Source organism: Quercus robur, chromosome 7 (assembly GCF_932294415.1).
Source record: "Quercus robur chromosome 7, dhQueRobu3.1, whole genome shotgun sequence".
Lineage (NCBI taxonomy): Eukaryota > Viridiplantae > Streptophyta > Magnoliopsida > Fagales > Fagaceae > Quercus > Quercus robur.
Genome location: NC_065540.1, coordinates 20,035,815 through 20,060,047, shown reverse-complemented (window position 1 = coordinate 20,060,047; position 24,233 = coordinate 20,035,815). Strand labels below are relative to the sequence as shown.

Genomic DNA, 24,233 nt, shown 5'->3' with positions numbered 1-24,233 from the left:
ATTGTGTGAGTTGGAACTGCCGGCGAGTACAAGAACTTTCGGATATTCTGAAAGAGAAAGGGCCCAACTTGGTTTTCTTAATGGAAACCAGGACAAAAGCTTCCTATCTAGAGAAATTGTGGTGTAAGCTGAAGTTTGATAATCAATTTATGGTGCCAAGGAAGAATCGGGGTGGTGGTCTTGCCTTGCTGTGGATGAATGATTTAAATTTGCGCATCAGAACCTTCTCGCCTCGACACATTGATATGATAAATCCAGGAATCGATGACGCCTAGCATTTCACGGGATTCTACGGAGTTCCTGAAGTGGCCAACCGGGAAGATTCTTGGTTAGTGCTTCGCTATCTTGCATCTCAGTTTAACTTACCGTGGGTGTGTATCGGTGATTTTAACGAGATCGCTAAGATTGAAGAAAAATCAGGAGGAGTAATTCGGCCTGAAAAGCAAATGCAGGATTTCAGGGATTGTTAAGATTTCTGCGGGTTAAAGGATTTGGGTTTTACTTGCTTGCCTTTTACTTGGTGCAACAAGCATTTCGATGGCGATCTTATATGGGTTCGGTTAGACAGAGCACTTGCTTCAGCTGATTGGATCCTAAAATTCCCATCGTGTAGTCTTCACCACTTACAAGGTTTGTCCTCTGATCATAAACCTTTATGGCTAGCTTCTGATGATGTTAATACTCGTTTTTATCGAGCTCAAAAACCGTTTCGGTTTGAAGCCATATGGCTTAAAGATGACCGTTGTGAAGACTTGGTCCATTCGGTATGGGATAGGTGCTTAGAGGGGCTTGCTATGGGTAAAGTGTTAGCAAAGGTAGCTGTTTGCCAAACTCAGTTGAAACTTTGGGATAAATCCACATTTGGCAATATTTGCATTGAACTAGCCCGAAAGAGAAAACAATTGCTTCAGGCAGAAGGTGAGTCAATGGGTGGAAGAGGGCATACTCGGGTCAAGTTTCTCACTAAAGAAATCCAAAAACTAATGGACAAGGAGGAAGTTATGTGGCATCAACTAGCAAAGAATGATTGGCTTAAGTTTGGTGACCAAAACACTAAATAATTCCATTGCCATGCAACGGAGAGGAATAAGAGGAATTTCATTTCGGGTTTAGAAAATAAGTAGGGTAGCTGGGTTGAAGGGGAAGATCAGATCGGGGCATTGCTTACAAGGTATTACTCATCATTATTTACCTTGGGAAATCCCACACAGTTAAACCCTATGTTAGATGTGGTTGAGACAAGGGTATCAACCGAGATGAATGCGGAGTTGATTAAGCCTTTTGTAGAGGCAAAGGTGCAGCTTGCTCTTAAGCAAATGGATGCGAACACAACTCCAGGGCCGGATGGCCTACCACCACTATTTTACAAGCAGTTCTGGGGAAAAATTGGGCGAGAAGTCACAGAAGCGGTCTTATCAGCCCTTAATACAGGTAATATCCCTACCAACCTTAACCACACTTTTATTACCTTAATTCCAAAAATTCAAAGCCCTAGAAGAGTCACCGAGTTCTGGCCCATTAGCTTGAGTAATGTTCTATATAAGTTGATAACTAAGGTCCTAGCTAATCGCTTGAAGCCTCTACTGCCTAAGTTGATTTCGGAAACCCAAAGTGCCTTCATGTTAGAAAGATTAATCACAGACAACATTCGTATTGCTCATGAGACGCTTCATTACCTAAAAGGAAAAAGAACAGGAATGATGGGCTATATGGCCTTGAAACTTGATATCAGCAAGGCCTATGATCGCGTTGAATGGGTTTATTTAGAAAGGATTATGGAGAAGATGGGGTTTAGCCAAAGGTGGATTAATTTGATTTCTATGTGTATAAGGTGTATTACATACTTAGTTATGCTTAATGGTCAACCCCAGGTCTGATTACCCCAACTAGGGGACTGTGTCAAGGTGACCCATTATTGCCTTATTTGTTTTTATTAGTGACAGGAGGTCTAAACGCTCTATTCAAACAAGCTGAGTGTGGTGGAGAAATAAGGGGAGTTTCTTTGTGCCCGACGGGTCCGAGAATTTCTCACCTGTTGTTTGCTGATGACAGCTTGGTCTTTTGTAGAGCTACAGTCTCCGAGTGTGTGAAGATCCAATCTCTCCTTTATCTTTATGAACTTGCCTCAGGCCAGTCCATTAATAGAGGGAAAACTAACATTTTCTTCAGCTCAAACACTCTTTCACGTACTCAAGATGCTATCATTAATTTTTTTGGTATTCCGGCAACCCAAAGTTATGAGTATTACCTCGGTCTACCTTCCTTGGTTGGTCGAGCGAAAAAGAAGTCTTTTAGTCTTATAAAGGAAAGAATATGGAAAAAATTGAAGGGCTGGAAGGAGAAGTTGTTATCACAAGGGGGTCGTGAAATCCTTGTCAAGGCTGTTATCCAAGCAATCCCCACTTATACCATGTCCTGCTTCAAGCTACCAAAAGGGCTTATTAAGGAGATTGAGACCCTCATTAGAAAGTTTTGGTGGAGTTATAAAGGTGAGCAAAGGAAAATTCATTGGGTTGGTTGGGACAAGATGTGCAGGCCTAAAGGTGAAGGAGGTATGAGGTTTAGAGAACTAGAGAAGTTTAATGATTCGCTTTTGGCTAAGCAAATCTGGCGCCTAGCTTATAATGAAGAGAGTCTTTTTCACAAAGTCTTCAAAGCAAAGTTTTTCCCAAATTGTTCAATCATGGAGTTCGAGTCCTTGAACAAAGGGTCTTATGCGTGGAGGAGTATCATAAAAGCTAAACATGTTATGGACTTAGGAATGGTTTGGAGAGTTTGAAATGGTGAGTCTATCCAGATTCGTGGTGACCGGTAGCTGCCCCAAGTCTCAAGTGTCAGAGTCCTATCTCCAGTCACGGGGTTGGCCTTGGATGCAAGGGTTTGTCATATTATAGACTAGGATTCACATAAGTGGAGGGCTGATTTGATTGACCATATTTTTCTGCCTCATGAAGCTAAGCTGATAAAAGGCATTCCTTTGAGTTTGCAGGGTGTTTCGGACAAGCAAGTGTGGGTGCCTTCCAATAATGGCGAATTTACAACACGTTCAGCTTACCATTTACTTGCAGGTCAGGGGAGGAATTTGTTGCCAAGTAGTTCATCAGGTGGTGGTAATAAACAAGTCTGGAAGAGTATATGGAATTTACAGGTTCCACACAAGGTTAAGCACCTGATGTGGAGGGCAGCAAATGAAGCCTTGCCTACCCTGCATAACCTATGGCACCGAAAATTAGTGACATCAACTTACTGCCCATTTTGTAAATCTGATGGTGAAGATACGGTCCATGCTTGGTGGAGCTGAATAAGGCTGCTAGTGATTTAGAAAAATGATAGAGAACTACGGAAGTGCAGTTGGCAGAAGTTCCTTCATTTTGCTAACCTCTTAGCATATTTGTTCATGAGGAAGAATAGTTTGGATATTGACTTCCTGGCTGTGATTATGTGGTTAATTTGGGGTAGAAGAAATGCAGCACGTCTGGATGAATCTATCCTTGAATATCACCAAATTCGGACCAAAGCTGAAATTTATTTGCTGGACTTTAAAATAACACAGAAAGATGATCGAAGAGTTGCAGTAGCTGCTACGAGAGTTCCTAGATGGATTCCTCCCATTCCAAATCATTTCAAAATCAATTTTGATGGGGCTGTCTTCTCGGAGTTGAATGCAGCAAGACTAGGACTGGTCATTTGTGATTCCTATGGAAGGATGGTTGGTGCCTTGGCTAAGCGAATTCCTATTCCAATCTTAGCAGCTATTGTTGAAGCTTTAGCCTACCGTAGAGCCTTGATCTTTGCTAAGGAGCTGAACTTAATGGATACTGTTTTCGAAGGAGAAGCAGAGCAAATTATTATAGCTTTGTTGGCCAAAGAGGTGCATCAGCCTGAGTATGGACATGTTTTACAAGACTCTCTGGTCCTAGCTTCTGGCTTTCGGGTTTGTAGTTTTAACTATGTTATGCGTGTAAGCAACTCTGTTGCTCATTTCCTTTCTAGACGTTCTAAAACAGGTAACGAGTTACAGGTTTGGCTGGACTCTATCCCTGACAATCTAGCACCCCTTGTCTCAAGGGATGTTTTGTAATTTGCTGTGTCTTGAATGTTATTTGGCCCCTGGGTCCAGTTTCTCAAAAAAAAGAACACTTGAATTCGTAATAGGATAGTTGTCATCCTCCCAATCCGTATCCAACACTTCCATATGCATATCAATAGTTCCATGTTTATTGGAAAATTTATCTCCACTATTTGAGGTAATCCCAAAAATCTCGGAATTTCCTTCATCCCATTTTTCATGCTCAATGCTAGTCCTAAGAATCTCAGACTTCCCTTCCTCATGTCTGTTGTGCTCATTAGGGTTTGCAACTTGTTTCTTGTTCATCACCGTCTTACCACCTTGCTCATTAGCTTGTCCGTTTTTGTCCACCGTTTCCTACTCACTATTAGATTTGCCTAGACGATCTGATTCGCGTTTGGATGGTGACAAAGACCACCCTCCACTAGCTTTCAGCCATTCCCCGTATTGGCATATCACTTCCCTTCCATTTTTCGTAGTAGCAAAATAACTAGCGCAATGCTTGAGATCATGACTTAATAATCCATAATACTGGCAAAAAATTGACAACCAAAAAGTTTTTTGCTTTTATATATAGTATTAGAGATATATATATTGATAATTGTTATTATTTTTAATTCAATTCAATTTTTTGCTTAATTTTCTTACTTCCCACCCAATCACTACCTCTTTCCTCTTGATAAACCCTTTTCTTTTTCTTTACCTCTGTTTAGACTTGAGAGAGCTTCAATGGCTAAAAAAATATATGCGATTAAAGAGGCCAACTATGTTGGTTTAAATAACTTTCAAGAACACCGAAAATCATTCATCACTATCAGTTTGTCACCATTGAGATGGTCCACTACATCCAAAATTATGCAAAATCCAAGGCATGGCAATCCACAAAGGGATAAAGTGTATGACAACAATTCCCATGGCTTTGGTTGGCTGCTATCTGTATGGGTTCATGATGAGAGAGTCAAATATTCTGGTAGGACGTATGTGGTTTCTTTTTTAACATTAAAAAACAATACTACCCCTCTTCTTCCTTACGCATGTGATATGATTATGTTCTACATACATATAATTCTATCTCTTAAAATTTTTACATGTATATTTCAGTTTATGCTCTACAATTTGATCGAAACTCCAAAGGTAAGTTAAATAACATTCAGGACAATTAGAAATTTGGGAATTTGGGTTGCTTAATTCTATGATTTTGTAATTACTTTTTTTCTTCTTCATAGAAACAATATGATTTCTCTTGGTGCAATGTTTTGTGTTTCTTAATCCATCTCTTATCAAACATTCAAACCCCATAAATCCTCAGATTCATTCACCAAAAACCTACTTCCAAGATCAAACAACACAAAAACACGTTGAGGCAAACCAAAATATAACCAATCAATTGTCTTGGATGTATTCAATTTGTTCTCATTAATGAGATCTGTGAGTTCTTTTATAAAATAAATTTATATTTAAAAAAATTAAAAAAATAAAATAAAATCAGCTCAGTGACAACATCCAAGTCATAAATTTTACTTTTAAAAATCACAGAACATTCTGTTTTTCATTTCTTATATACGCTGTTGGTTTTGGTTTTTGCTTGAGTACTTCATATGCTACCCATCTAATGTTGAAATTGGATCATTTTGAACATTTTTCTTTTTTCTTGCCTACTTGGGATCATTGATCATTTGTTCAATTTTAATGTACTTAGTTTGTCTTTGGTGTAATATTTGAGTGGATTCATGTTACAAAATAATTTTTTTCATTCCCATTTTAGAACATACACATTATGTGTTTGACAAAATATCTCACTTTTGCATCAATTTAAATTAACTTCATGTTTTTGTGCCAAATCTTCTAAAGTTTGTTTGTTTTATATTATTTTATTTTTTTACACCTCTTGTTTTGAGTAGGCCTTGATGGTCTCATTTTTTCTAATACGCATTTAGGCATACTAAGTCATCAACATCATTGGCAATTTAGGACATTAAAACTTTGCATAATCAAAACCCAATTTGCATCATTACAATATTTAATAGTCTTCCTAAATAGAAATATGTTATAATTATTTTTAATATATGTATATAACTGATTAGATACAAGTTTAAATTTGCAATGTGACCACTAGCGAGAAGAAACAATTACGTTAAGCTAATTTTGAAAACTTGACATTTTGGCTAGGTGCCACCAACTTAGTATTTTTCATGACCCCTTAAAACTGAGGGATTAAAATATCAAATTGATATGCAACACCAATAAAATATTTTATAATTATATTTCCTTAGATCTTGACATGAAAAATGATATATTCAATAATAATAATAATAATCCAATTTTTTTTAGATTCATTTTCAATAGTTTTTCCATGCATCGCACAATATGAGACTTTACTCACACGTGTATGCCTAACAATTTCATTCTTACGTGTGAGCCTTTGCCTCATTGTGGGCCATAAAGAAGTTCTAATTGATCCCTCATGCCTATGAGGTTTTTATTCACGAACGTGGCATCTATGAGCCTCTAGTACACCATCCACGAGAATCTCGTGTCAACTACGCACACTCATCCATGGGAACCTTGTGCCAAACCGCTAATCTAGCATCATTAACTGTACACCTTTGTTGGACTTTTTTCTAGGATTGTTTATATGAGCTTTATGGGCTTACCTTGTAAGATGCACACTTATGTAAGCTTCAAGCACATGCACTTTGCACCCTGTTTTCACTCCATTTGCAAAAGAGACTAACCTTTCCACTTACCAACGCCTCCAATTAAATAGTTAATATAATATATATGGACATCATTTAACCCAAAAGTTTAATCTTACTAGTTTGGGCTCAACTATATTATATTAACGATTCACTTTTCTAGTTATTATTCAATATCAAATTCACTCACACATGTATGCTCAACAATACAAAAACCATAAAGTCTTGCAAGGAAATTCACAAAAGAGAAAGGGCCAAGTAGTACATGTTAGACTAGATTATTATCATGAATTCTAGATTGCAAGTTTTTCTCTCAAACATGTGATGTATTCTTCAAAGAAAACATCTTTGAATCTTCCTCAAAGAAAACATAATTATGCTTATGTTCTACATCTATTTCCAAGAGATAATTAAATGGGCATCGTTTACTTCACCTAATAAGGGGTTTGAAGCTAGGAAGTCAAATTCGTATTAGAGGCTGTTTTGGTTTGGCCAAGAGAATGAAATATTTTGGTACCGGTTAGTACCAGTGTACCATTTTGAGAGTACCACTATATATATATATATATATACACACACATACACACACACATTATCTTAATATATTAGCTTAAATAACATGTTATTTATTAATATCTTTTTCAATTTTTTACTATTTTTTTATTTTTTTTATTTTTTTTATTTTTTTATTTTTTTATTTTTTCATTTTTTTACATTTTGAAAGAGTGCTAGTACTGGTTCAATGATCAGTAGACTTAGTATGATATATGGTATTGGCTTCCTTAGTCTGAAGGAGGAAACACAAAAAATGTATAGATGATACAACTTATAATCAAATGACTTATTGTTTTGTCATGTTGTCTTATGGAAACATAAGATGTGGAATCTGAAGAGGCAATTGGTCCTACTTTGGGAGAGTCCTAGTCATCTTTCGAATATGAGGAATCTGGTAATACAACTACTTCAGACCTTCGTCACTTCAGCCAAGTAAGAGCTCCACATCCCACATTCATTATTTAAAATTTTATCAACTTATCATGCATTAGCAACTTTACACGAATCTCACACATTCTGTGAGGCCTCATTTAACTCTTTGTGGTAACAAGTAATGAAAGAATAATTGGATACACATGCTAAAACTTAGACATAGGACTTTGTGATCTGCCTCAAGGGAGTTATTATGTGTGTACAAGACCAAAACTTGCAAATATAAATTTGTTTAGGGCTACAAGGCTTGCCTTGTTGCCAAATGTTTAAATTAGGAATTAGACATTGACTATGAGAAAATGCTTGTCTTTGTTGCTCATTTATCCTTTGTACACACTCTTATTATAGTTGTTGTTAGAAAATTGCCTCAAATTCTAATTGTGGCTTGAAAATTTAATTAGGTTTCCTAGTTGAAGAAGGAAAAATTAATTTAGGTTTTTTTGTGTGTGGAAGAAAAGACTATTCCTTGGTGTGGAAGGAAAGACTATTCCTTGTTAAAGAAGTAATGTATTTTTAGTCTAAGAGAGAATAGGAAAATAGTCTTTTAAATAAACAATGCTACAAAGAATTTGATGGCTTTGGCCCAAGGGTCTTCTCTATGGGGAGAGAGAAAATTGAAAGTTCAAAAACGTGTACAAAACACCTTTGAACGTTTAGACCCCCATAACACAACTTAACCAAATCAAGCAATATGTCAAACAACTAGTGTGCGGAAACTTAACACATGCTATAATATGAATTTGGTTAAAAACTATCTAAGCCATAACATAATAAAATCCACAGCAGATAATATAAAGGCAAAGATAGAGAGGAAGGAAGATGCAAACACAAAGACAACACGCGATGTGTTATCGAAGAGGAAACCGAAGTCCTCGGCGAAAAACCTCTCCGCCGCCCTCCAAGCGGTAATCAATCCACTAGAAAATACAGTTGGGATACAAGGACAGCAATAGACCCTCCAAGCCTAATCTACCCAGTGCACCTAAGCCCTCCAAGCTTCTTGCTCCAACGAGGTTGTGCCGAACCTTTTTCTTTTCTAGCTTCCCGGATTCCGCTACTAGACCGTAGCATCAACCAACGAAGATTGGCTCCTTCCTAACTGCTTCCCAGAAATCCAAACAACTGTCTCACAGTGATGATGATAGTGAGAACCAGGTTTGGTATAATGCCTCTCAAGGATTTGACAATGGAGAGGAAGAGAGTAGGGGAATTTGAAGAGACTCTAAGGTATAGATTGTGGGTGAAAAATCTGGTTTTTCTTTAGGGTTTCTCTCTCAAAATTCTCTCTAGAAGCTCTCTTTCAATCGTGGGTAAAAGGGGTATTTATACTGGAGTGGGAGAGGAATGTGAAACGTCAGGTTTTACAAAACAGGGGTGGCTCGCGGCTTGACCTCGTGGCTTGACCAAGTCGCGAGATCCAGTCGCGAGTTAACCGTATGGCCAGTTGTCCTGTTTTGTCCTGTAGTGCTCCAGCTAGCATGACTGTTCATCTTCCAGCATGCTTGGCACGTGTGCTGCTTCTGGCGGCTTGCAGCCGCGAGTCACCCGCGAGTCCCAGCCGCGAGTCCCAGCCGCGAGTCTCTGTTTTCTTGCACACTCTTGAGCAATCTTCACTCTATCTCACTCACTACCCTTACAACAAACCCACCTAAATACAGGGTTACTAAATGCTGAATTACAAGCAAATTTGGCACGAAATAAAGCCAATTAGATGGTTGAATAAATTCAACCTTACAAAAATTGAGTGTGACACCAAGAGAGAAAAAAAAGATTTTCGCTTAGGAGATAGCAAAGGAGAAGAGAGCAAAGTATTGCTACCTTCAAGGAGACAGGCAAGGAGGAGAGAGCAAAGTGTTGCTACCTTGAAGAAGATAATCAAGCAGGAGATCAAAGTATTGCCACCTTTAAGAAAATAGCCAATGAGAGCTATGTGGAAAAGAGAAAGAAGAAGAGAAGATAGCGAAGGAGGATAGAGCAAATGATGCCGTTTGAGAAAATAATCGAGGAGAGTTATGTGGAAAAGAGAAATAAGAAGAAAAGAAAGCTAAAGAAAAGAGAGCAAAGTGTTGCAGCCCTCTGGATAAATAATTAGTGTGTGAGACTACAGAAAAAGAAGAATGTTTTTCTTTGGCCGTGAGACATGTTTTTCTTTGGCCGTGAGACACAAAGAAAGTATGTGTGAGGAAAAAAAAAAAACAAAAACAAAAACAAAAAAACAAAGAGATTTTTCTTTAGTCATGAGACACAAAGAGAGAGTGTGTGAGAGTAATAAAGAAAAATAAAAAAGATTTTTCTTTAACCATGAGACACAAAGAGAGTGTGTGTGAGAGTAAAGAAAAATAAGAGATATTTTTCTTTAGCCGTGAGACATACACAATAGACATTGTAATTGATTTGAGAATAATGAAATTGATTCGGAGTTTGTCCTGTAGTTCTTCCCTTTAAGGAGAAAAGGTTTTTTACGTAAATATTTGTATTTTTGTGTGTGATTACTATTTGGGATTAATAATGTTGGTAAGAATATTATTTGAGATCCTAACAGTTATCACTTGTCATTGAGATATTTTTAAGATGTATGTGAAGGATGTTAGTTTACAAGATTATTATTTGATAGGATAACCAAGAGTGGAGAACACTTTATAGAAAAATTGAAACAAGGTAAGCAAGTACAAGCTCAATGGCTCAAACAAATTCATAAACTTTTACAGACAAATCACAAGAAATTACAAAGCATATATGAACCCGATTGATGACAAAGTGGTCAATTATTATGCAATAATATGCACCAACTGTAAGTGGCGAGTGTAAGTTCACCTATTTGGAAGTGGCACCAACCCCAAAGCGATTTCGCAAATAGGCAATCAGCTTTTCTCTAGGAGGTAGATTTTCCTTGATGGCACTAACACTCACAAACTCATTAGCCCAATTGCAAAGTTTGGGAAATTTCTCCCTTGTCAACAACTCTGCCCCCGAAGCTTCTTCAAAAACTCCAAGCCAGTAGCCTATGATGTTAGCGGCAATGACTAGCAGTCCAACAGCCTCTCCACCAAAATACCTCTTTTCCTTGAGCTCATTTTCTAGAAATTGTAGAAGTTCAGAGGCTTCTTCCAAAGCCTTCTCATGCTCTTTCTCTTCACCCCAGCAAGCTTTAAATATTGCAGACAAGCACTAAAAAAAGAAATAGAGAAAATTCCAAATTTAGTGTGACTCGCAGTCTATTTCTCTAGGTTGATAAATTGTATCTCCAACAAGTCTATTTCAATTCAGAACATTTATTTAAAGAGGAAAAAAAAACCCAATTTATATTCAGGAATCATTTCAGCCCATAGCTCATTGATGATCTCAGCAGGGGCTGAGCTAAAGGACAATAGTACTAATTACAAAAGGCAACGGCCTTTTCGGTCAGGTGGGCTATTACGGTCTGTACAGGTAATTAACCTCAAATTCTTTACTTAATCAAATACGTAAAAATAAAAAAGTACAGGAAAACTTGATATGCACGATAAATTGAATGACTAGGGGATTTGTTAGGACGAGTAAACAATATCTTAAAAATACAATAATGTTATACCTTCTCTTTACATATAATAATAAATCACATTAATTAAAATTTATGGTAAAACTCACTAATCGTGTGAAATGAGGGAGTATTATATATAACATTATTGTACTCTTTACTATTGTATAGTTTTCTTGCTAGGATAAGTTTCTTATAGTTTATTTTATTGAATTTCATGTTAATTGGACCCAAAAAAAAATTGATTTACCTCTTGAGGTTTAGATGATAACCCAATTAATGGTATTGGAATACTTTATACTAGTTTATATTATCTCATGTTTATGTTTGAATTCCACCTCCCCCTAGGTACGTCAATTCACAACATAATGGTTGAGGAGAAAGCAAATTTTGATATGTTTTTTGGACACTACAGTTTGGGCAACAAATTTTGATAAATTTTCATATGTTCCTAACTCTTTTTGAGGGAAAACAGATCTTACTGTTGCTCAAACCATTAATTGATTATCCTTATCCCTTTTGCATAATCAACACCCTATGAACACCTATTTGGCACTTCTCCTATCTATAGTTAGCTTAGAGACTTTGGTTGTGCCTAGTTTGTCATCCTCCAACTTCACGAGTGCAATAAACTACTATCACATTCTCAATATACGTTGCTTTTTAGGTTACAATCTTGAACAAAGAGAAGGCATAGATGTTACAACTTATAACCAAATGACTTAATCTTTTGTCATGTTGTGTTATGGAAACATAAGATGTTCCATACCTTTCCTATTCCACAATTTCAATCTTTTGTTGATCTCTTTATTTGAGTCTCATTCTTTATGAAAAAAAAAAAAAAAAAAAAATCAATCTATAGAGGCAATTGCTCCTACTTTTGGGAGAGCCCTAGTCACACATATATATATATATATATATATATGCCCAATATGAGGAATTTGATAATACGGGAGAGGGGGGGGGGGGGCGGGGGGCCTAGAATTTTCAAAAATGTCCGCCCCCCTCTATTTTAATGACAAAATTTTGAATAAATTTCTAGTAATGGTCCCTCCCCCTTCAATTAAAAATATTACAAACACTCTTTAATTTATTGTTGTCTAATTTATTTTCCTTTTAATATTGACTTTTTGTCATATATCATTAATTTTTTTTGGGAAATTTAGACCCCTGTTGATAGAATTAACAAGTTTTAACCCCAAGTTGTTAATTAGATTTATTATAAATAAACCTTGTTAAAACAAACAAACATCAATATTATGTACAACGGAATAGTAAATAAGACAAGATATGATGACCCATGAAAACTGATGAAACAAACTAGTTTCATAGTAAAAAAAACCTGGGAGGAAACCTTCCTAAAAAGCAATTCACTAAGTAAAGAGAAGTTTCAGATCTAGTACAAAACCTTTGTCCCCAAACTCTACAATCCCCGTAGCTGACCTTACAGTAGGAACCTTCTACCGCTTCAGAACCTCTGAACTCTTCAATATATGAACACTACCCTTTTGCACAGATCCCAATACATGACTAACTCCAACAACTTGAAGAAGGTTGTTGGCTGCAAAGTTTTTCACTTCATGCACAATGAATATCAAGAAGTACTTGGTTACAAAACCCTAAGGCGCAAAAGACGCAGTAACTTCTTGCAGAGAGAATAAGGCACTGGGTCACTTTCTGCATGTGTTCTCCATGTATAACGGCCTTTAAAATAAGCCTTATATATGTCTAGATTTGTGAAAAAAGAAACCCTACACATCCATGTCAGCTAGGGCCAAAAATCAGATCTGAAAATCCTGATTTTGTAGATCTCGACAGATTTAGCTTCTGTCGAGCTTCTATCGAGCTTTGTTCTTAAATCTCGATAGATACTGTTTCTGTCGAGGTATCTATCGAATTTTAATGAACAGCTTTTCTTCACTTGTTTCTTGGTCCAATCTTCATGGATTTAATACTTGAGTTGAACTCTTATTTCTTGAAATACTAAACTCATCCTACATTTACCCAATTACAAATAAAGTGCATTTTGTCAAAAAATTAGCCAATTACATAAAATATGTCCTTAACAATTTTAATTAAGAGCATTTAAAATGCATTTTGTCAAAAAATTAGCCAATTACATAAAATATGTCCTTAACAATTTTAATTAAGAGCATTTAAAGTGCATTTTGTCAAAAGATTAGCCAATTACATAAAATATGTCCTTAACAATTTTAATTAAGAGCATTTAAAGCAAACATTTATTTATAAAAATAAATAAGTAAATTTATCTCTTTAGCAGGAAAAAATTCCAAAAATAAAGTCATGCATTTATATTGAGAGAATAAAGGATACCGGAATATAACGATTCATTTAGTTTGGCCCCCCTTGAGAAAATTTTTGGCTCTGCCATTGAATAAAACTACTTCAGACCTTCACTACTTTAGTCAGGTAAGAGGGTAAAATATCCATCATCCCACATTCATTATTTAAATTGTTATCATGCATTAGCAACTTTACACAAATCTCACTCATTATGTGAGGCCTCATTAATTAGCCCTTGGGGATAACAAGCATCAACATTGGTGGTGCTAAAAATTTAGCAATTTGGCACCACAAAAAGCCACTTTATTTATTTTAACTTACCATTTCACAACTCACTCCACATCAATGCTCTTATTTTCACATCAAAGTTAAACACTATTCATTTATTTATTATTTTCTCTCTCTCTTAATCTCTATCTCTCTGTCTTCTCTTCAAACTCAATCCATTCACAACATCACCACTAGCCACAATCTGCCATCTCAAACTCAGCCACCATCAACCATTGATCCACCACTATAAACCCAGTCACAATCCACCACAAATGTAACGGCCCCACCCCAACTATGTAGATATTGTCCACTTTGGGGCCCATACCCCCTCATGGTTTTGTTCTTCTGATAAAATTGGAACGATACATAGAAGATTAGCATGGCCCCTGCGCAAGGATGACACGCATAATCGAGAAATGGTCCAAATTTTTTGGATTGTAGTGACCAAAAAAAAAGGGGGGTCTCGCATTCCATGGAATCCCACATTGCCTAGGGAAGCACATGAGAATGTGTTTATAAGGAATGACCTCCCTTTAATGTGTAAAGGCATTTTCCCCCACTGCTATGTGTTTTGGGGGAGAGCAAAACCGTGAGGGGTATGGGTCCCAAAGTGGACAATATCTACACAGTTGGGGCGGGGGTCGTTACAGATAATATTAGAGTCATGCCCTAGCCGAAAGTGTGGGCTCCACATGCGAGGATGCGTGTGCTCGTAAGGGGGGTGAATTGTAGTGACCCAAAAAAAGGGGGTCTTGCATTCCATGGAATCCCACATCGCCTAAGGAAGTACATGAGAATGTGTTTATAAGGAATGACCTCCCTTTAATGTGTAGAGGCCTTTTCCCCAACACAACCTGGGGAAGAACAAAACCGTGAGGGGCATGGGCCCCAAAGCGGACAATATCTACACAGGTGGGGCGGGGTTATTACAACAAAACCTATTAACCAAGAAAAAGTCAAAACAAAATCCATTAACCTCAAAATGAAAACCCATTCATCAACAGAAAACCCATTTGCCTCACGCTCAGACTTAGAGCTGCAACCAAAAACGACGTCGTCATAATTGGTGGCAACAGTGAAAATTTCAATTTCAACTTCGATTCATTCCTCTCCGTCAAGTTCGCCTCATGTCGTCAACACCTCACCAATTTCAACTTGCCTCATCTCATTGAGTTTGAAGAAGGTGATGCCGATGGAGTTGGTTGGGAATAGGGTTTGGGCATGGTGGGGGATTGCGTTGTGGGCAAGATGGCTTGGCGAGAGGGTGACTGGGAGAGAGATGGATCAGCAATGGGGCTTGGGGCTTGGGGCTTGGGTCGATGAGAAGGAACAAAGATGGTTGACTGAATAGAAAGCTTGGGTGAGCTGCAAGTTGAGGAAAAAGGATAAATCAAAGAAGGGCAGGGGAGATGGAGGACTGGGCTTGGGTGGGTGAGAGTGGAGGAAGAGAGAGCTTGGATAAGATTGTGAAGAGAGTGAGTGGAACTATGGAGTGGAGGGGGAAAAAAAAAGGAAATAAATATTATTATAACTAGCCGCGAACACGCGCGTTGCGCGTGATAATTATTTTTTTGGTGGTTTTATTAATTTTTTTTTTTTATAGTTTAAACTAATCTAATAATGAGTAATGTATTTCGTAATTATATTTTTATTTATTATAGGAACAATCATAAATGTAATAAAGAAACAATCCAAAACACCAAAAAAATGTAAACTAAAAAAAATTAATAAAACTTAATAATGATTAATTGAACCAATATTAGGATAAAATTTTGTTTTTGATATCTTCCAAGCCAAGAGTCTGTGCATTTTATCATCAACATGGAGTTGAACAAGTTAGCTCCAACATAGAGCTGGAAGCCTAATTATGCACATGAGGTATGCTATTCTATGTACCTTCTCCATTGGTTATACTATGAAAGGGTAATCAAAATGGTTACATGCATAATATCATCCAGTGAAATTAGCATATGTACCATTCACAATACCAGCCATCAATGATCGTAACTCTCAATATGAAAATCCAATGAGAATCCTTGATATTCAAAAATCTTGCATATGTATCATTCAATTTCACAAGGTAAAATAAACATAAAAGACAACCAAAATGTCTCTAATCAGTAAAAAAAATATCAGATGCCAAGTCTAAATCATAAATTGCTTGAACATAAAGATGAATTTCAAAGCTAAAACTCTAGTAGCAGAAACTTCAGTCATACAACCATGATAAACAGATGACCAATTCAGTCAATAAAAAGAGAGAGCAAATTCAGCCCCGGAGAAGATTAAAGTCCATTTACTTTCTTACTTCTCATTTCTCTTTCCTGTTAGAAGTGAAAACTCACACAACCTGGGGATGGATACTTAAGCTAGTTTCCTCTCATAAGCCCTAGTATCTGTTAGTGTGGTTCAGTACTGTTTCTTTCCAGTCAAAATGTTCAGGGGGTGAATTGCCCTCTCTTCCCCATCTAATCATCCCTATTTAGATACTACTATTAATCTAACTAACCGCAAACCCGCGCGTTGCGCGTGATAATTATTTTTTTGGTGGTTTTATTATTATTTTTTTTTACAATTTAAACTAATCTAATAATGAGTAATGTATTTCGTAATTATATTTTTATTTATTATAGGAACAATCATAAATGTAATAAAGAAACAATCCAAAACACCAAAAAAATGTAAACTAAAAAAAATTAATAAAACTTAATAATGATTAATTGAACCAATATTAGGATAAAATTTTGTTTTTGATATCTTCCAAGCCAAGAGTCTGTGCATTTTATCATCAACATGGAGTTGAACAAGTTAGCTCCAACATAGAGCTGGAAGCCTAATTATGCACATGAGGTATGCTATTCTATGTACCTTCTCCATTGGTTATACTATGAAAGGGTAATCAAAATGGTTACATGCATAATATCATCCAGTGAAATTAGCATATGTACCATTCACAATACCAGCCATCAATGATCGTAACTCTCAATATGAAAATCCAATGAGAATCCTTGATATTCAAAAATCTTGCATATGTATCATTCAATTTCACAAGGTAAAATAAACATAAAAGACAACCAAAATGTCTCTAATCAGTAAAAAAAATATCAGATGCCAAGTCTAAATCATAAATTGCTTGAACATAAAGATGAATTTCAAAGCTAAAACTCTAGTAGCAGAAACTTCAGTCATACAACCATGATAAACAGATGACCAATTCAGTCAATAAAAAGAGAGAGCAAATTCAGCCCCGGAGAAGATTAAAGTCCATTTACTTTCTTACTTCTCATTTCTCTTTCCTGTTAGAAGTGAAAACTCACACAACCTGGGGATGGATACTTAAGCTAGTTTCCTCTCATAAGCCCTAGTATCTGTTAGTGTGGTTCAGTACTGTTTCTTTCCAGTCAAAATGTTCAGGGGGTGAATTGCCCTCTCTTCCCCATCTAATCATCCCTATTTAGATACTACTATTAATCTAACTAACCGCAAACCCGCGCGTTGCGCGTGATAATTATTTTTTTGGTGGTTTTATTATTATTTTTTTTTACAATTTAAACTAATCTAATAATGAGTAATGTATTTCGTAATTATATTTTTATTTATTATAGGAACAATCATAAATGTAATAAAGAAACAATCCAAAACACCAAAAAAACGTAAACTAAAAAAAATTAATAAAACTTAATAATGATTAATTGAACCAATATTAAGATAAAATTTTGTTTTTGATAATCTATTAAGGTTATTTTCTTTGTAGAAATTATAATTTTGGCCACCCAAACATATTATCAAATAAAAAATTATTAGCAAAATCTAAGAATTAAATTTCTATACATGCATTGTTATAAAATAATAATAATTAAAATAAAATTACAAAAGTTAAAATTTGTCACCTATTCGATTATTTTCGTTTGACTAACCTTTGCTTTTCTTTAAATGAATGACATTATAGAGTACTTCTAATACAACTATTAGAGTACTTTATCTGCCATAAAGGATTAGAAAATAAACAAAAATTAGTAAAGTCTCATAATTTAACATCTAAATTGAGCACTATAAAAAATCATGCTATGTAATAGAATAAATACCAAATTATCCAAATCATACTATGTAATAGAATAATATTATATTTTTATATGCTATATTTAATTCTTTAGAACACAATAGGATAACATTTAACAATCAAAGATAATAAAAAATAAATAAAAAACAATAACAACAATTTAAAAAACAAAACTAAATTGCATTAACCCAAAATAGAGTTTTAAAGAATATAAAAAATTACCAACCTAAAGTAGAGATGCAAGAAAAAAAAATCAACCAAAAAATTTAGAGAGAGAGAGAGAGAGAGAGAGAGAGAACCATTTTTTTTGTGAGGGAAAACTACGCATAGAATTGAAGAGATAGTAACAAATTTATAGTAAAAGAGTGTGAATAAGAAGAGACAAAAATAAATGGAAGATGAAGGGAAAGAGGAAGAATGATATTAATGTAGAGGGTAGTGGGAAGATGAAAAGGTAAGGAAGGGAGAAAGATTGAAGAAGTAGTGGGGAGATGAAATGGTAAGGGAGAGAGAAAGGTTGGAGAAGTGTAAATATTAAAAATAAATAAATGTTAAAAACAATTATTGAAAAAAAAAAAAAAAAACAAAAAACCCTAAAGCTTGAAAGGTTTCAAGCTTTAGGGTTCCCCCCCCCCCCCCCCCCCTTCCTCCTCCTTGAAGCTGAAAAGGCTCACACAAAACCCTAAAACTGAACTAAAAAGACTTTGGATTGGGCTTGATAGTGGAACTAAATAAATAAGAGATGGGCTGGATTAATTATATAGATTTATTATAGGGTGATAGTAGAAGTAAATAAATAAGTAGTAGGGTGCATTTATAGGGTTGAAAATTGTAAAAACCATTTTAAAATTGTAGGACAAATTATATATATATATATATATATATATATATATATATATTTTTTTTTAAAATGACATGGCAGCTAATGTGGCGCAACGTGAGAGCAGCAGCATTAAACGCTACGCTTCAGCTTTTAGTAATATATAGATTAGAACAGGACAGTAAAGAGCTAACTATGACTTTATTGTCTAACATAATAATCAAGTTTAAACTGAGATACAAGTTGCATATAATTATATAAAGGCCCACTGAATGATCAATTTAGTTAACAAATTTGCCAATTTAAACTTAAATTCATGCAGCCAATGGGATGAGTACCAATTATATAAGGATTACAATAAACAGGCAAAGGACTTTGGATCATCAGAAAGGATTTAACACAAATAAGTGTGAAAAATAACACAGTGCAATTGAAAAAAATAGTTGCATAGCACCTGTGTAGGTGTAAATCTAACTGAGTTCTGTTTTGGCTGATCTTGGGGATAAGGACCTGGGTCAGGAGGAGTGTATGCCTCAACAATGAGTGTATCCTCCATACTGACACCATCTGCTGAATCAACACCAGATATCTTATTCCCAATAAGTGCATGACTACCGCCTTTCTGCATCTTGGGAAGCTTAATTCGAAAAGGAGGCATCGGCTGCAAGTTTTCACTGCCATCTGGATTTATAAAACAAACCTAGAAGAAGAGAAGGAAAGGTAGTTTTTAAGTGACATCATTTTTACTCAACGCATGATTATACATAAAACATCAAAAGAAAAGGCAAACAATAGCAAACCTGATAATCCGGAAACTGTCTTTCAAATGGTCAGCATCAAGAAAAGTATCTTTGAAATCTACCATTTCCAAAAGATCAGGCATGTTAGTCCATTGTGCTGCAGAAGGATTCCCATAGCCCAAAAATACGTTGTGCAGCCAATCAGGAACAATACAATATTCATTCATAAGATCTCTTATAGACTCTAAAATTGCTTTGAAATTGTTTTCTTTTGGCTTCCTCCTCATCAATATATTGAATGTCCCGTAAACATCGTCTGCACCTTTCTCTGCAATATTGCTGACATCCATGTGGTATTGCGCTGTATCTAAAGCAACAGTTACAGTTCTCAGTTCCCCTTTTGGAGGCTTCCACTCATCTCTTTTAATTCTTCCTGTGAAATCATTCATGAGAGTTCCCTTCTCATCACGAACCTCAATAATCTCACATCCCCTCACATACTGAAGTCCAAGCCTTTGTGGCACACTTGCCTTGGCAGCTTCTTCAGCACTTAGAGGCTCAAATGAAGGGTGAATCGAAAGTAAAAACAGAACATCGTGCTCTTTAAAGGCATTCCACTCTGATCTTATTTGTGCTTTATAACTGGAAATGCAAAAAAGTCACGACTGCAGTAACAGATGACGGCCTGACTTCTTCAATGTTTGGCTGTTTTACCTTGGTGATCTTAAATTCTTTAATTGGCACTGCCATTCTTGACCAACCGAGAAAAACAGTTTCTCCCTCATTATTGATGCAGGCAAGGAGATGTGGTACAGCTTCCTGGATATCCTCACGTATCTCATATGTTGATTCAAGATGGAAGAGATTAAAATTTCACAGAAGATAATCATGAAGCGTTAAGAATTGTAAATTAAGTTTTGGAAGAGCTAGACAACCCTCGCCATAGTAATTTATGCTTGGTACAAGGCTTTCATCCTACGTAATTTGCTCATTTGGGTAGAGTGGGAGAGCATTTATGGCTTCTTTTTGAGATTGTTGTTTCTCAAAAAAGGAGACCATGACTTCAATAAGAAAATCAACCCTTTCTGACCAGGGATCTTCCTCTGAGATCAGTTTGAGCTGCAAAAAGGGATCATGTCAGCTAGTGTCCAAAAATCATACAGTTTTTAAAACAATATCTTTATACGTAAACACAGTCACACACACGGAGAAAGCATGAGAGGGGAGAGTACATTAAGAAAGAATATGACAGCCGAATGGTTTTATGACATGATTTTAAACTAGTGCAACACAAGATGAATGGCAGCATCAGTATACCAGATTTGCCCCAGACAGAATTACAGAAGAATAACTTTCTCTTGAGTCTGCAAGGGACAATATAGGGACTTTAATGTACAAAAAAAAAAAATTTATTAAAATATAATTCATTTCTAAAACCCAATGGCAGTTAAAGCCAGAAATTTTTAATATAGTTACAATACTACATGCAGAATCATTAACGTTAAGGCCTTCACAAGGTAAATCCCAGAACTTCTTGTTCTAAACAAGTACTTATAATCAACTTACCACTCAGCAGAGACATTAAAGATTATATTATTAATTTGCATCCCCCTTCCCCAACCCACCCCCAAAAAAAATAAAAAGAGAAAGAAAACCTTATCAAATTTCTCATACACTCCTAAAATAAAAAATACATCTAGTTATTCTCAGTACTGTGCTAACTGATGGTAGAATTTTACGACTTGTGATTTTAGAGGTAAAAGAGTGATAATTCTTGGGAGCCAACAGCAACAAAAATGACCTTTGCATAAACAGTTGTGCAAGAGTATAGGAAGCACTAACAAACTCCACATGAAGATCAACAAGAACTCATTCTGGTCCTAGGCATGAGATCAAAAGTGACTATCAACATAAGGCAAAGTGTAATCAATCATTCATTTACAAACCTTGTGGCAAACCAAATCCCTCAAATCCATAGGAGGAAGCTTTGACAACTTCTTAGAGAGATCAGCCCGCTTGTTAATTGCACCAATGTTAGCCAATGCAAGTTCTCGCAACTACAAGCACCAATGGAAAGAAAGTTGAGACATTTATCAAATTGAATTAAACAATAATCAAAGCAATAATGGTGATAACAATAATAATAATGATAACAACTAATTGTTCCTTAATATTAACATCATAAGCAGCGACATTTTCAATTCAGAACATTTATAAATGCCTGCTGAGACACGGACCTTGGGGATCTTCTTGAATGCAAGCAGTTGAAAAGATTGGAAGCGATCATAATGAGACTGCAGCACCTCATCATCTGTCAGTTGAGTCCCAACATGATCATTAATCTCAAATTTCTCATAGAACTGCAGCAAGTCGACCAGTTGTGCAAAGAGTTTCCCCTTCTCATGTTTATAGAGTGCACTCAGATGGCACTTGGCAACAACAGCCACGTCAGCAACAAGAGGTCTCAGGTACCTGTATGCCCCAGAAAAGAGAAATGTTTTGAAAAAAAGAGAATAAAATTATTCCCATAAAAAAAATGATAAATAGAACTCGAGAAGAAAAAATAATGATAAAACATAGCATGAGTAAATAAGTTGACCAAAGGATTCCACCATTCATGGATCATAAAAGCATATAATTTCACTTGGAAAAATCTTTTCCAAGGAAGATCTAGTATGTGATAAAATAATCACCACAATCTAAAGAAACCAATGTCAAATAATGTGGGGAACAGGAACCAGTTGTCTAGTATCATTTTGGATTTTAAAATTATTCTCCACATATAGGCAAGATTGAAGAACAAAACACTAAGATCTCAACTTTAAAAACATAAAAACCAAGGAAACCATTATAGATCAGAACAGAAAAAAGTCCCATTTCATCTTTCTACTTGCTAAACTTAATGAAGTGTAATTTCAAACTAAAATTACCATTAAAAAAACACAGAAAGCAATCACATAAGCCCATCCACATCTGCTCAGATATAAGTTTAAGAAACTCTTCTTTTTGTTCCAAAAGTAAGAATAATTTTATTGAAACGAGATTACTTCATGAAAAAAGTCACAAAGTACCCTTATGTATTACAAATGGAAAAAATATCAACATATGAATGGACTCTATGAAACATTGAACAGAATTACTATTTGTAATACCCAATGCACTCCACATCTTCAAAAGGGAGTGTGGAAAATGATAAGAAAAAAAAAGTGCATGTTACCTCCTTGTTGGCAGTTGGCTCAAGAGATCAATAAGAAATTCCAGAAACCTCTCACAGTACAAAACACAAGCATCGTCAACTTGCTTCAAACCATAAGCATCATTATTTTATTATCTTCATTAACATGTTCCTGGAAAAAAAACCGTTGAATCCAGTACCTGGTACAAATTGATAAACTTAAACATAAATGCCTTGCGCACCATAGTTATAGATCAAACAATTACTTCATAGTTTATTGTACGATAAAACCTCCAGAAATTCTTCAATAAGATTTCTCAAGAATTTCACTTCAAGCTTAGTTGACGGGTCAAAAAGCTCTCCTCCCTTTGTTGCCTCCTTAGCTTCTCTCTTTATCATTCTTTTCCATTTCTTGATCAATTCCTGATTAAGACAAAGCTCCATCTACATAGAAGAGAAGCAGATATTTAATAAATTCCAACCGCTAGGGAAACAGATTAAGAAAAAGCATGTGTCAAACCTGCAAACAACCATATGACAAACTGTGCCAGGATTGCAAACTTGCTAATCTCAACACAGTCTCACTGACAACCTCATCTCCCAAGCTCTGTTACACAATGTATAAATCAACAGACAAACAACTAAACAAGAACTCATTTATGAGCAAGAATGAATTGTACAATATGAGTTTATAGACGCAGGCATATGTATACATGACCAAATGTATGACTGCATTGAGCATGTAACAACGTCTGGACATACTTGAGTTTAGATGACTTTCAATTATTTCTTATCATAAGGGCAATAAACGTTATGCAGCTCTACTTAGGAAGAATCAAATACAGGTATATTTTAAGTGAGTGTCTGAAGTTTATTTCTTTCCACTGAGAATTTAGAAGTGCGAAAAACTAACCATCAGCAACTTAATCATTCTAACTTCATAAGACCATGAAATGTAAATTAAAAAAAAAAATGGAAGCATTGATATAATGATATATAAATAATATAGAGTATGACAGAGCTAATTAAGCAAATTAAAAGGTTTAGGAGATAACGCATACATGGACCACATAATAGGTTAGAGACATCCAACAAGTGATTGTTTCTAACATCTAAATGTATTTGATCAAAGCATAAGGTAGGATGCTAGCATACCTGAAAGGCGTTGATCATGAAAACCAATTAATTCATCTTCTCAACAATGCTTAATTCTATTCCCTACCGTTACATTTGACATATAAGAGATTCAGATTAGGGGTGGCAAATGAGCGAGTTGGGTCATAAATGGATTAGATGTATAATTACCCATTTATCCATTTATGACTCGTTTATATATAAATTAATTATTCATTACCCGCACATTCCATTTAATTAATAACCCGTCCATTTAATCTAATATGATCCAAATGTCTCTAAAACTAATTGAATACCCTATTAACTTCAAAATTATCAAAATACCCTTAAATACCCAAAATGACCCAAATATCCCCCACACTTTCAAAATTACCAATATATCCTTGAACATCTAAAATTACCAAAATACCCTAGAATGATAAATCTGAGCTTTTAGAAAGGATTGATGAAATTGCCCATGC

The 24,233-nt window shown here is 35.5% G+C and overlaps 2 protein-coding genes, 1 non-coding gene and 1 pseudogene across 3 annotated transcripts; 2 read left to right on the top strand and 2 right to left on the bottom strand.

Moving 5' to 3' along the window:
• Nucleotides 1–1,220: 1,220 nt before the first annotated feature.
• On the top strand, nt 1,221–4,081 carry LOC126691136 (uncharacterized). Its single transcript, XM_050386208.1, has 4 exons — nt 1,221–1,431; nt 1,938–2,764; nt 2,990–3,160; nt 3,554–4,081. Exons 1-4 carry the CDS (start codon nt 1,221–1,223, stop codon nt 4,079–4,081), a joined length of 1,737 nt encoding a protein of 578 aa, XP_050242165.1.
• Nucleotides 4,082–10,566: 6,485 nt separating this feature from the next.
• LOC126691135 (glutathione S-transferase U8-like) lies at nt 10,567–16,720 on the bottom strand. Its single transcript, XM_050386207.1, has 2 exons — nt 16,712–16,720; nt 10,567–10,920 (listed from the first exon to the last, which is right to left on the bottom strand). The coding sequence occupies exons 1-2, from the start codon at nt 16,718–16,720 to the stop codon at nt 10,567–10,569; spliced, it is 363 nt and encodes a 120-aa protein (XP_050242164.1).
• Nucleotides 14,177–14,274, top strand: LOC126693820 (U6 spliceosomal RNA). Its single transcript, XR_007645540.1, has one exon. It is a non-coding gene; the product is annotated as a U6 spliceosomal RNA (small nuclear RNA).
• Nucleotides 16,721–18,955: 2,235 nt separating the features above from the next.
• LOC126691134 (uncharacterized) lies at nt 18,956–23,955 on the bottom strand (annotated as a pseudogene).
• Nucleotides 23,956–24,233: the final 278 nt, after the last annotated feature.